Raw genomic sequence first — 14,127 nt, 5'->3', positions numbered from 1 at the left:
TTGAGAAAAAACACTGAATTGTCACTAAAGTTCTGAATTGCAAAAGGGCAGAAAAAGGCCTTTGTAGTACTTATCTGTGTGGTAAAGACTCACGTGTTCACATCATGCACAGTAAAGACCACATTCTAAACTTTACATACCCTCACTGGTTCTTGTTCACATTAAATATTTACTGCATATCATAGGTGGGCAATAGCGTATTGGTACAGTTACAAAAATGGAAATTACCCCCAAAAAAGTAAATTTCATAAATACAAAACTTTTTATATTTGAAACCAATTTTAGCAGACTTTTATTCTTTATTGATAGTTAAAAATATGAAATGTACCTTTAAGTCAACAAGAGAGTATTGTCATAATTTTAATAATTGCTTTATAAGATGCAATTCAGAGATACAGTAAATTCTATTCAAGCATGTGATACTATAAGTGAATACATCTTTTTCACTGCAATTTAGAAGTTAGAACTTCCAAGAAACTAACAATGTGTATATGTTAGGAATTTATGAGATTTTGCCTTCAGAAAGCAAGCTGCAGCTTTTTAACCAGATAGTTTCTGTTCAGCATTATCCATTCTGCATTACTAGGTGTGCATCACTGAGACAAATACACTTTTACAATTTCTTCTTTGGTCGACCTTTGATTCAAGAGTTGCTTCCACACAAAGCCACGAGAATAGTTTCATAATCGCCTTTCGTTTCATCCTGTGAATCGAAATATGGAACCGAAATGTATTATAGATGCTGAAAAAATATACAAATCTAATGTGTTTACAAGATACAAACCGACTATCAGGTGTTCAAAATACAATAAGATAAAAAAATGACTACATTGCCTCACCATTTTTTCATATTGTTTTGCACTAAATTCTAATATACATAATAATAGTAATACTGCATAATTTACTATATTTAAAAAAATGTATTTTCCAACGCTATTTCAAATCCATGAATTTGCCACTAATGCAGTGAAAGGAAAATGCTACTTACCAGTATGCATCTGTTCTTGGCATGTAGAGCTGCAGAATCGTACACTTTTGCAATAGATCGCCACCTGGTGTTGGGCTCGGATGATTGCAGGTTGCTGTCTTCTTAGAAGAAGTCTTTGTAGTCACGAGATAGGTGACTCCTCCCTTGGACAATACTGCGCATGGTCATCGACTCCATCCTCAGATTGTTTTTCGCCATGATGGGAAATGATGGAGTTAGTAGAAGTAAAGAGAAAAAAGGATGTCCATGCGTGTGCATCTAAGTAAGATGAGTACTGGAACTGATACAGGTCCCGGGGAGGTGGGATGGCGTGTACGATTCTGCAGCTCTACATGCCAAGAACAGATGCGTACTGGTAAGTAGCATTTTCCGTTCGAGGCATAAGAGCTGCAGATCGTACACTTTTGCAACGCTTGTGCAGCAGTGTCTCCCCTAGCGGTGGTCGCTTGTATCCTTTGCAGTATTCTGAAATAGTGTTCTAAGGACAGTTTGGCTTACTGCAGCTTGCTGCTTGGCCTGCACATCAACACAATAGTGTTTAGTGAAGGTGTGCATTGTAGACCATGTTGCTGCCTTGCATATGTCCTCTAGTGGTATATTTCCTAAGAAAGCCATAGAGGCTCCTAGTTTGCAAGTGGAGTGTGCTCTAGGAGGAACTGTTAGTGTACGTTTAGCTTTTTGATAGCATATTTGTATACACTTTACAATCCACCTGGCAATTCCCCCCTTAGAGATGGGGTTGCCTTTGTGTGGGGGAGAGAAAGATACAAATAATTGTTTTGTCTTTCTGAAGGATTTAGTCCCATCTGTGTAGTATAACAGGGCTCTCCTAACATCTAAGGTGTGTAAAGTCCTTTCTGCAACAGAGTCTGGGTTTTGGAAAAACACAGGTAGCTCTACTGATTGGTTAAGGTGAAAAGGAGTGATAACCTTTGGCAGGAATTTTGGATTAGGACTGAGAACCACTTTGTTAGGATGTATTTGAAAAAATGGTTCTTGTATTGTGAATGCTTGTATTTCACTAACTCTTCTGAGAGAGGTGATGGCAACAAGGAAAGCATTTTTCCATGTTAGGAATTGCAATTCACACTTGTGTAAAGGTTCGAAAGGGGGTCCCATAAGTCTTGTAAGGACCACGTTCAGGTTCCACACTGGAGCAGGTGGTAACCTAGGTGGGATTATTCGTTTTAATCCTTCCATAAATGCTTTTATTGCAGGTACTCTGAAGAGAGATAGATGTTGTCTATTCTGTAAATAGGCTGCAATTGCTGCCAGATGCAGGCGTATGGAAGAGTAAGCTAAATTGGACCTTTGTAGGTGTAGAAGGTAGCAAATGATATTTTGGATGGAAGCATCCAGTGGGTCAATGTGATTGTTGTTACAATATATTGCAAACCTTTTCCACTTAGTGGCATAACACGCTCTGGTAGTGGGTTTTCTAGCTTCTTTAATTATGTTCATACAGTCTGGTGGCAGGTTTAAGTAACCAAACTCTAAGAATTCAGGAGCCAGATCGCCAAATTCAGTTGGCTTGGTTCTGGATGTCTTATTTCTCCATGGTAATTTTTGATGTGGAACCAGTGAGAGATCTAGCAGTGTGTTGAACCACAGCTGGCGTGCCCATGTGGGAGCTACTAGTATTAGTTTGATAGACTGTTGTCTGAGTTTGCGCACTTCTAGTGGAATGAGTGGGAGAGGCAGAAAAGCGTACGCAAATCCTCCTGACCAGTTCATCCATATTGCATTCCCCTCCGACCGTGGGTGTGGAAGCCTGGCGGCGAAGGTTGGGCATTTTGTATTCTCGTGGGTGGCAAACAGATCTATCTGTGAATGCCCCCACATTTGGAAGAATGGCTGAAGAATTTGTGGATGTATCTCCCATTCGTGAATCTGTTGTGACTGTCGACTCAACAGATCTGCTATCTGATTGTGAATCCCTGGAAGGTGTTCTACCGTCAGGTGTATGTTTTGAGGAATGGTCCATCTCCAAATGTTCTGTGCGAGCTGGGACAGTTGCAGAGAATGTGTCCCCCCTGTTTTTGTATATAATACATGGCTGTCATATTGTCCGTCCGGATTAAGACAGCTTTGTTTTGTATTTGCAGTTGAAACGTTTTGAGTGCTAGGAAAATTGCTAGCAGCTCTAGATAGTTGATATGGACCAGTTTTTGTTGGTTGTTCCATTGGCCTTGTGTGGTATAGTGTAAGAGATGGGCTCCCCATCCTGCGAGGGATGCGTCTGTCGTGAGCACTATCTGTGGAACAGGTTCTAGGAATGGCTGTTCCTTTGTCAAGTTTTTGCTGTTCCACCATTGCAGAGAGCTATATGTACGGCAGTCTACCAACACCAGGTCTGTGAGCTGACCTTGAGCCTGATTCCACTGTTGTGCTAGACATTCTTGTAATGGGCGCATTTGCAGTCTTGCATGTGGAACTATGAAGATGCAAGATGCCATCATGCCTATTAGTCTCATGAACACTCTGACTTGGAGAGACTGCTGGTGTTGAAAAATGGAGACTACGGTCTGAATGCTCTGTATCCTAGCTGGACTGGGATACGCTAGAGCTGTAGATGTGTCTATGGTAGCTCCTAGATACTGATGAATGTGCGAAGGCTCTAGGTACGACTTAGTGTAGTTTATGGTAAACCCTAAGTCGTGCAATGTCTGAATTGTTTGCTTTGTGTGTTGTACACATTGGCTGAACGATTTTGCTTTTATGAGCCAATCATCAAGGTAAGGGAAGACATGTATCTGTTGTCTTCTGCGATGTGCCGCTACGACTGCTAAGCACTTTGTGAACACTCGTGGTGCCGTTGTGACCCCGAATGGAAGGACTTTGAATTGATAGTGCTGTCCTTGTATGACAAACCTTAGATACTTCCTGTGAGCAGGATGTATAGGAATGTGAAAGTAGGCGTCCTTTAGGTCTAGTGTTGAAAGAAAATTGCCTTGTTGTAGTAGTGGGAGTACTTGTTGCAGAGTGATCATGTGAAAATGATCTGATTGTATGTAATGGTTTAGGTGTCTGAGGTCGAGAATTGGTCATAGTGTCCCGTCCTTCTTGGGAATTAGGAAGTACAGAGAGTAAACTCCTGTTCCCTGTTCCTCTAAAGGAACTACTTGAATAGCATCTTTTTGTAGAAGTGCTAGAACTTCCTGTTGAAGCAGAGTCATATGGTCTGCGGACATTTGACGCTGCCTGGGAGGTATGTTTGGGGGGGTTGCTGTGAGTTCTAGGCAGTAGCCATGTTGGATAATTTGTCTCACCCACCTGTCTGTTGTGATGGAATTCCAGACAGGTAGGAACTGTGATAATCTGCCCCCCACAGGAGTGGAATGCTGTAGGGGAAGCAGAGGGAAGTCACTGTTTGGGAGTGGAAGAGGAGCGGTTGTTGTTATTACCTCTGCCTCTTCCCTTGTTATTATTGCCTCTGTATCCTCCTCTAAAGTAACCTTTGTTAGAGGAGGTCTGTGTGTACGTTTTAAAAGATGATGTTGTATCTGCGCCGGTTTGTTAGAGCCTCCTCTATAAAAGGAGCGGCGAAAAGAACTTCTAGTCTGTGTGGATTGTAATGCACCCATAGACTTAGCTGTGTCTGTGGCTTTTTTCATCTTTTCTAGTGTGTTGTCTACTTCCGGCCCGAACAATTGGTTTTGATTGATGGGCTGGTTCAAGATGGTAGTCTGTACTTCTGTTTTCAACCCTAAAATGCGTAACCACGCATGTCGTCTGAGTATAACACTAGTATTGACTGCTCTGGATGCTGTGTCAGCTACATCTAGTGCACATTTAATTGAGGCATTGGATATTTGCCTTCTTGTATGAGCTCTGTTGCCTGATCTTTGTATTGATCTGGGAGGTGCTCCATCAGTTTTTCTAATAGGTCGTAGTGAGTCCTGTCATAGCGTGAGAGCAGGGCTTGTGTATTTGCTATGCGCCATATATTTGTAGCCTGCGCAGCAATCCGTTTCCCTGGCGCATCAATAACTTTAGATTCTTTGTCAGGCGGGGGCGTGTCACCAGAAGTCTGGGAATTGGCTCTTTTCCGTGCATTAGACACTACTAAAGAGTCTAGTGGCACATGTCCCTTAATATAGACTGTATCAGATGGTGCTGGTCTATATATTTTTTTTATTCTTGGATTTAATACCCTACATTGTACCGGGTCTTTAAATATTTCAGGAGCATGTTTAATAACTCCTTTGATCATGGGTAGTATTTGTGTAGAACTTTGTGACTGCTCAAATGTATCAAGTAAAAAATCATCAATGGCATCAGAGTGCATTGAAACCCCGTGGTAAAGGGCAACTCTATTTAAACCTTCCCCTCCCTTCTGGAGGGGAAGGTTTTGTTGGGTAGGACTGAGGATCAGGAATGTCGGGCACATTGTGTGGTGGGAAGCCATATATATCATCATCCTTAGGATATTCTGGATTGAATTCATCTAAAGGGTATGCATGTGGCTCTGGTATGTCATTCCCCCCACCCGGATCATACTCTTCGTCAGTGTGGTGTGATGATGCAGGAGATTTAACAGGAGAAACTGTAGGTTAAATGTAGGTAGGGATAGGAGAGGAAGAAGGTGAAGGAGAGGAAGGGTGCATTGGAGAAGTTGCACAATCATTCTTTTTGGAAGGAACCACAGGTGTAAGTGGTGTGTCTGCTGGTCTCTTCTTGTAAGGAATAGCTTCCACATGTCCAGTTTTTGGATTGATATGGACTGTTCTTTGTTTAGGATCTGGTCTAAACAGTTCTTTCTCCTCTACAACCTTCTTCGGCGTCGATTTCTTCAGTGCCGATAGGGGTTGTTTTGTGTTTTTTGCTGTAGGAGGCGTTTTTGAGTCCCGTGGCAAATTTTTCGGTGCCGAAGGTGGTTTCGGTTTGGTAGGCTTGTTAGAGGGTTTAGGTGTCTCTGTATCAGGCCTTGGAGTCTTTGGTACCGAGGTTGGAGATTTTGGAGTGGAGACAGGTCTCGTTGGCCTTGCGGCGCCGGACTCTGGCTTTCCATCTTTATTTTTGAAACCGGAAGGTTTTGGAGTTGAAGCTTTCGGATCCGGTACCATCTTCGGCTTCGGCAGCGATGAATCTTTTTGTTTGGGTGCCGAAGGATCTTTGCCTTTGAGTGCCGAAGGGCGTTTTGGCTTCGGTGTCGAAGAATCCTTCGGTGACGAAGGATGTGTGTGTTTCGGTGCTAATAAAGGAGGTGGAATTGGCACAATTAGTTTTGTCGGTGTTGAGGCACTGGAAGGCGTAGTTGTTTTCCTCAGAGCCGAGCCCAAAGGCGGGGCGTTTGAGGAGATATTTTGGTCTTGACGGGGCCCCATGGGCGGAGTGCTGACCATTGCCTTTGGCTTGGGTAGTGTCTGTTGTGCAGGGGCAAGAGTACTCACGGGTTGCCGAGATGGAATCGAGTCGTCTGAGTCCTCTGCCCCCGATATGATCTGGAGATCAGGCGAGTCTTCCTCGGCGACGAGTGGAGCCTCGTCCTCGGAGATGTCTTCGAGTGGATCTTCGTCCTCGGAGAGGTCTTCTTCGACGATCTCCTCCTCGAAGATGGCCTCCGGTGCTGGTGCTGATCTCCTCATCTCGTATCGACGCGCCGTCCGATCCCGAATGGTCTTCTTCGATCGGAAGGATGCACAAGCTGTGCAGGTCGACTCGTCATGTTCCGGTGATAGACAGAGGTTGCAGCCTCGTGATGGTCGCTATGAGGGAATTTTTCTCGACATACCGGGCATCTCTTGAATGGAGTTCTGTCCATGAGGCGTAGGCCGTGCGGCGCCGATAGGCCCAACGGCCCGCGTCGACGCACCGGAATATTGCTGATGTCGAAAGTAGTCTATTCGATGTCGATAATGTTTTTATAAAGTTTTTACACTTCGAAGTTTCTGAAAAGTCTTTTCTAGCCGGAGCGGAAAACTTTCATCCGAACCCAGTGGCGGAAAAAAACAATCTGAGGACGGAGTCGATGGCCATGCGCAGTATTGTCCAAGGGAGGAGTCACCTATCTCGTGACTACAAAGACTTCTTCCAAGAAGACAACAACCTGCATTCATCCGAGCCCAACACCAGGTGGCGATCTATTGCAAAAGTGTACGATCTGCAGCTCATATGCCTCGAACATATATATCCTTGGTTAGGGCCAAATTCTATCCCTCTTGTCCCATTTTAAGGGACTCTGGGCCACTTGCATGATGGAAACATTTAGCTTGTTCCTAATTGCGGCTTTTTATGTCTCGCAATGAGGAAGTTGCAAAATGCGATGCACCAATGAGTCTCAGTCACATTGAGCAAATCCCATTGGGGTCGCAATTGACCTGCCTCTTCCATATTCATGAGGCAAGTTGCTATTTGCGACCCATTGGGAATGGTTTGTAATCACAGGTTTGGTGGCCTGCTGGGGTCAGCAGACTACCATGTCTGTGATTGCTTTTTAAAATAAAGCAATTTATTTTGTTTATAAGCAGCCCATTTTCCTTAATCACTGCCTACTCTTCAAAAACATTGGGGCCCACATTTTCAAAGGGGGAGGGGTTCCTTGGGACACCTTCCCGTTGTTAATGGGTTACCACTTCACAGAGTCTGAAAAAGAAGAATGCTTTGAGACCGCATTCCAGTCACAAAATATTCATACATCCCCCTGCATCTCGCTATTAGGAAGGGACACCCTCAACATGCCCCTTTCTAATACCGATACGCAAACCCTATTTTTTGAGTCGGTAATAGGTTACTGACTCACAAAATAGGGCGAGTACATGTGAAAAGGCTCTTTAACGGTCGCAAATGGCCTGATTCTCCGTTTGCGACTGCTAAAACCTGTCGTACATGTGGCCCTTATTGTTTAGCTAAAAATGTTTAGCTGCAACTTTAATAATACCGTTGAGGATGACAGGATATCTTTCTTCCTCTCCAAATATCTGTTGTGTATATTTTTTAATTCAGCTTGTTGTTTCCTCCAAAGCCAGTTGATTGCATCCAGCCTAAGTGATCTATGCTTTCTTTTATCAGGAAATGAGACTGATGGAAAAGAACACAGTCCCAAATGTACAAATATATGTGCAAATCTGTGTATTAGAGACACACCTAGTATTTTAAAGGACTTATTCAATAGTTTTGGCTACAAACTACTCTGGGAATATTCACAGTAATGTTTGCAAACTGTAGATTTCCATGGGTAATCCAGCTGTGATATCCTTCTGCCAATGTGTAGTCCACCGGGTACACAATCTCCACAATAACATCTATAGAAGATGTATTTTTTTTATTGCTTTCTCAACCTCAACCTTTGCCGTTCAAAGTGCATTGTTGGTAAGGACAAATTGTAAGACCAACACAAGACACTACACTCTAAATTTACCAAATTGATAACTTGCAGCGTCACTTTGTGCACTGGTGTAGCAACTTGCCATTGGCGCTAATGCAGGTCTTGTTCCAGTATGGTGTGCAGTCACTCTTTTGTATTGAGAAGTGATTAGCAGAAGTGTACTTAGGTTGTAGAATGTCTGTGTTTTAGTTTTATGTTAGACTCAGTATATTTAGAATCACAGCTCTAATTGTAAAGCTATGGTGTTTCATTTGACTGAGGCCTTTCCACTTTCCCTTAAGGAACATTCTACTGACAGCCAGAGCTGCAGAAAGTATGTGATGTCATCAATGACATCTAAAGTTGATAATGAAGAATGGATATAATCAAAATAATCTCTAGTCTTTTCAGTTCACTCTTGTGGTAAATGTATTTTCAGTTAATTCTATCAAGAGCAATTTTAAACCCAGACAGATTAAGGACCAGAAGTACAAAAAAACTCAGTTTGTGACTCACAATTAAGAAATCGCAAACAGCTATGTACAACAGTGTCTCGGATACTGTGATTCCCAATGGGTCACAAATGGACCTGCCTCATCAATATTAATAAGGTAGGTTGCAATTTGCGACCCATTGGGAATGGCTTCAATCACAAATAAGGGGGCCTGCTGGGGTCAGCAGACCTGTGATTGGTTTTCAATTAAAGCAATATTTATTTTTTTGTTATGCAACCCGTTTTCCTTAAATGAAAACGGGCTGCAATACAAAAATAAAAATGAGAAGTTTTCTTTTCATCATTTAAGAATAGACAATGGTCCGTGGGACCACTGTCTGCTCTTAATAAAATGTTTTCTCCCACATTCACAAAGGGGAAGGGGTCCCTTGGGAACCCCTTAACGTTTGCAAATGGATTACCACCAACTCGGAGTTGGTTGCAACTGTGAATGTTCTGCGACCGCATTCCCAGTGGCAAAACATTCCTACATACCAGTGCTATTTGGTATTAGGAAGGGACACCCAGAAACAGTCCTTTCCTAATACCGAATCGTAAAAGTAAAATGAGATTCAGTAACAAGTTACTGAGTCGCACTTTGCCTTTTGCACATGGCAAACTGCATTTTACTGGTCGCCGATTGCGATTGGTGAAATGCTTCGTACATCTGGCCCTTAGAGAATAGTTCTGATGCTGTTTTGAAATTACCTAACTCCTTTCTGGGTTGAAATATCATGCTCAGGAAGATACCTCTTAAAGTACAATGACGAATTGTGTTTGCTAAAATGCTTATTCATTATCTCATCTACACATATGCTTCTGCAGTTTATGTGATCTTGGTAGGGTATGATATGCTTTGATGAGAGAAAGGGAATGTATGTTGGTGTGACATGGTAGTATGCTAGTGCGGTCAATAATTAGGGTATGTACAATTGTAATGAAACAATATAGAAATTACAGTCCATGCAAAAAATGATATACATGTTGACATTGTGTAATAGGTGAAATTGTTGGATATACTTATTTTAAATGAAGTTTAAAAAAAATTTATTTTACAAAAAGTGTTCTGTTTTTTCTATGCTGATATAAATTATGAAAAAAGTGATTCTGAATAACTAAATAAAACAAATCTATATAGAAAATTTGAGTGTGTCATGTTGTAATTGTGGATAGTCCATAGAGCTGTAGTCAGCCTACATAAAAGCAATATAGGTCTAATGGGAGTTCTTTGTGTAGATTTAATTTTGTTTCCCCCTTTCTTCCAGACCTGAAAGCAACTCAAAGGGTGTACCTTGGGTTGACACTCTCTTCCTGCATTCACATGTAGTCACTAAATAGCCTCTCTCATATTATGTTAATAAGACAGGAGTTCCTATGATGCCCAGTGAATGGGTAGTTTGCTCTGTGAATTGAAGGTTGGCTTCCAAACCAGTTGGTGTGCTAAAACACAAGCTGCTTTATCACCCTACTTTCATACACCAGGCTCCTAATTTCTCATGAGATTTAAGAGATTTGCATTGTACCTAGTTATGCAGTTCCAAAATAGGTTAAATGGTATAAACAATGGTGTGAACTGTAATTCTCGGAAATCTCCTTTTATTCCTTGGTTCTGCAGCAAATTTGCAGCAGGAGCCTACTCTCTAATTTAATCCATGTGGTAGTAGAGGTCGATAGACATGCATATCCAATTCAATTGATACTTCAGTCAGGAGAAGAGGCGAAAACATTGAAAAAACACAGAGAATGATGAAAGATGAGGATGTTATTTAATTAAAGGAATTGACTTGTTTGGAAACAATTAAATGTGGTTCCCATGTTTGTGAGGAGTGCTTGGTAAAAGTGAGTGATAAGATAGGTGAAAAGGTAGGACAGCGGAAGAAAAGAAACAGCAATTTCAGATGAGCCAGTTTACCTCATATCCAAAGCACAGAAAAAGCCTGGAGAAGTGCAAAATAATGGGCTTTTTTGGATTGTTTAAAGTGTAACAGCAGATTTTAAAAAAGGAGGGTGTAAAATATGATGAAATTGACTGTATTGAAAGAAGGAAGCAAGGGCTGAAGAGATGAATGTTGCTCAACAAGAACTGCCTTTGGCTGAACAAGTTACAACTAGAAATAGAGAACTAGAATAGAGGGGCTTATCCCAAGATCTGTGACAGTTCAATAAAATGACTGTAATTGGTGTCATGTCAATTTAGATAAGCCTGGAACTGTGATCCATGAAACTGATGCTGCAGTTGCTGCATAAAATGTATTTTGGAATCATTATCCCTTGTTCTGACAGATGTGTTACCCAAACAGATGTATACATTACTTGTAAAATTAAGTTGTGTACTTAACTTGTGCTTACATGTTTCGTGGGTCAGGGTACAACATCAAAGGTTGTCCATATTGTAACACAAATCGAAATACACGACTAAAATTATAGTAATCTTAAGTTAATAGTAAGCTTCATCTCAATTAACGTCTGAAATAAAAAGTTTATGACTGACAATAAAATCTCTTAGAGAACAATTCATTGATATTCAACTTTCTGTGAGCCACCCACTGCTCTAAATATAATCAGAGAAGAAACAAATTAACTGATACAAACCTTAAAAAGTTAGTTCATGGTTTCATTCTTGAAATATAGAGAATATAAAATAAAAGCAAAGTGGAAAGGATGAGGAAAATGGTATTTACCTGCAGCCAAGTGTCTGAAGATTGTCATGTTGTAGACCATGTGCTTTGCACCATTCTGCTATTTAGTACTGGGTGCAGAATACTTCAACAAAGCTTCCATTTTAAGAATGACTCATTATCATATAGAAGAAACCCACAATGATTTCATACACACACACCACATTCAATTTTTTTATTTTTCCTTCAACAGACTGCGCATGTCTGCTTCGGCATGTGAAGTATATATTGCTAAGAAATCAATCTAATTAGCTACCCCTTAAATATTTGTAATAGGCAAGATTGGTGGCTCATATGAATCTACACAACAAAAAGCAGCACACATTCGGTTATAAGTAATGTTTTCAGTTTGCAGCATGTAATGTTGTAGAAAACGTGCATTGCATGGCCTAAAACGCAGCGCTCAATCTCCTAATGCTGAGATAACTGTAGTAAACAATATATTTAAAACTGTTTGATCCACATGTTTTGTAAATATCTGAGCAAAAGCTCATACTACTAACATACAAGTATCTAAAAGCGTAATATTTCTTTGGGAATCCATGTTGGCCCCTTTTTTACACATGAAATGTGGCTTTGGAATGGCAGTTAGTGGTTTCATTTTGCTTGCATTGCAAATCTGAATACATTGCGCAATCCATCTGATTATGTCCCTTTAGGAAATGGGCTTGTCAAGCATCGTGGGTGCAAAAGAAACAAAAAACTATTTTGTTTGTGCAAAAGCTTGGTTCTGTCTGCATAGTACATGAGCACACGTGTGATATCCAGTGAAAGTAGTTATCTTCCTACCCTCCTTGAAAGAATTTGAAAGAATATCAGGGGCTTGATTCACAAAGGTAAACTTACACATTTGTGTAAGTTTACTATTTTCTGGGTATTCACATTTTACTAATAGTAATTTTACAACAGATAAGACTCCACCGTCAGGGTGAGGTACTCCACACATAAAAAGATAGGACAGGTCTATCTTTTTATGTGTAGATTGTCTGCCACAAGTACAGAGTCTCCATAGTCGTTAACTTACTATTAGTAAAATTACTTTTGCATTTTGTGAATACCCCCAAAAAATAGTAAACTTTCCTAAAGGTAAAAGTTTACCTTTGTGAATCTGGTACCAGGAGTTCAATAGTTTCATTTAGATAGGTAAACATCTATTTTTCTATTGAAGCTTATACTACGACCCACAAAAGGGCTGCAGTAAAAGACGCAACAGAAAAAGGGATGTTTCCAAACACCAATGAACCATGTGCCAGGCACGGTGGGGTGTATGATGTCCATTTCATACAGCCTTTTCATGGCAGTTGGACCACCATGAAATGGCTGTCGGAAATGTTGGAGGCAGCAGTCTTTCTCCCCACACCCTGCGCTCCACCACTGGTATTCTAATCTGGTGGTTGGACTGCAGCCCTAGATGAGTTGGATTAACTGGTTCTACAGTGGTTCCTTTATAGAAATGAACAAATATTTTCCACTTTTCTCAATAGCAGCATTGGGGCGTCATGCTTCCTTAAGAGTATCCATGCAGGTAGGGTAAGGTAACCAAATTCTATGACCTCGGGAGGCCAGTTCCTATATTGAGTGACTATGAATTAGGATGGTAAATCGTCCCAATTTTCTTTGTCTGAAAGTCTGGTCAAACCTTGAGTATATAATACAGCTCTAGAAACATCTCCCCCATACCTGATTGACCGATGTTGGTGAAACTAAAATGAATATCATGGATGCTTGTCACATTCTACACACCACTGCTAGGAGCACAGGAGGAGGAAGAAAACCTTTGGCAAATATCCCTGGCCTGTTTCCCCTGAGCAGTGCCTTGGGATTGAGGCTGTAGAATTTGATTCCGAATTGTGGGTTATTTCTTGTTTTGAAATGGGGAGAGCATGTCAATGTATTTCATTTATTTGTAGTATTTATATAGTGTGTTACTAGCCACATAGCAGTTGAAGGCTTTACACGTAACATAAATTAATATAGAGTACAAAGTTAAGCTTACACATTACATATTGGTGAATAACATCTTACAAGATAGCATATTAGAGGACAACATAGAACATACAGAGAAGAAATACTGAGTAGGTATTAGTCAGTAGGGCATTGCTTTAAGAGTTGTGTATTCAATTCTTTATTTAATGTCAGAATATTCAGCATTAGTCTGATGGGTTCAGAGAAGATCCACATTCATCAGTCAAGGCTTAAGAAGGATTTGCTGATATTTTAATTTTTGGGATGTAAGAGTTTTGAGAATTAGTTTGCTTTTAATCCTAGTTTTATGTTGTCCATCTGTGAATGATAGTTTATACATAAGTAGAAGGTTATCCCACAGTGAATTGTTTTGTGTATTATGCATAGGTTTTGAAGTTTAACCCTACATCAAGTGAAACCCATTGATGTCGTTTTAGGATTGGAGTGATGCATTTTTATTTTTTCCACCTATAACGAGGGAGGCAGCAACATGGACTATTGTTCTTAAAGCCTTTATAGACAATTTGTGGGAGAACTGTATTTCATATAGTTGTGTGAGGACAAGTGGCTGTACTGTGTTTCTGAAGTCTAAGTTAGAAATTGAAGACTTTAGTTTTCTGAGGAGTAGTTGAAAGAAAGTATTTTAGTTAGTTTGGCAGTATGCTCTTTCAGGTTTAGATTCTGGTATATGAGGAAG

The 14,127-nt window shown here is 40.7% G+C and overlaps 1 protein-coding gene across 1 annotated transcript in view; it reads right to left on the bottom strand.

Annotated features, from left to right (window-relative positions):
- Nucleotides 1-279: 279 nt before the first annotated feature.
- The window catches only part of LOC144818405 (annexin A1-like), a 198,721-nt gene continuing 184,873 nt past the window's right edge, over nt 280-14,127 (bottom strand). The window contains exon 13 of the mRNA XM_078675778.1: nt 280-703. Coding sequence (XP_078531904.1) covers nt 644-703 — 60 coding nt within the window. The 3' untranslated portion in view covers nt 280-643. The remainder of the gene's footprint in view (nt 704-14,127) is intronic.

Source organism: Lissotriton helveticus, chromosome 2_1, assembly GCF_964261635.1.
Source record: "Lissotriton helveticus chromosome 2_1, aLisHel1.1, whole genome shotgun sequence".
Lineage (NCBI taxonomy): Eukaryota > Metazoa > Chordata > Amphibia > Caudata > Salamandridae > Lissotriton > Lissotriton helveticus.
This window is presented reverse-complemented; position numbering and strand designations above follow the sequence as displayed.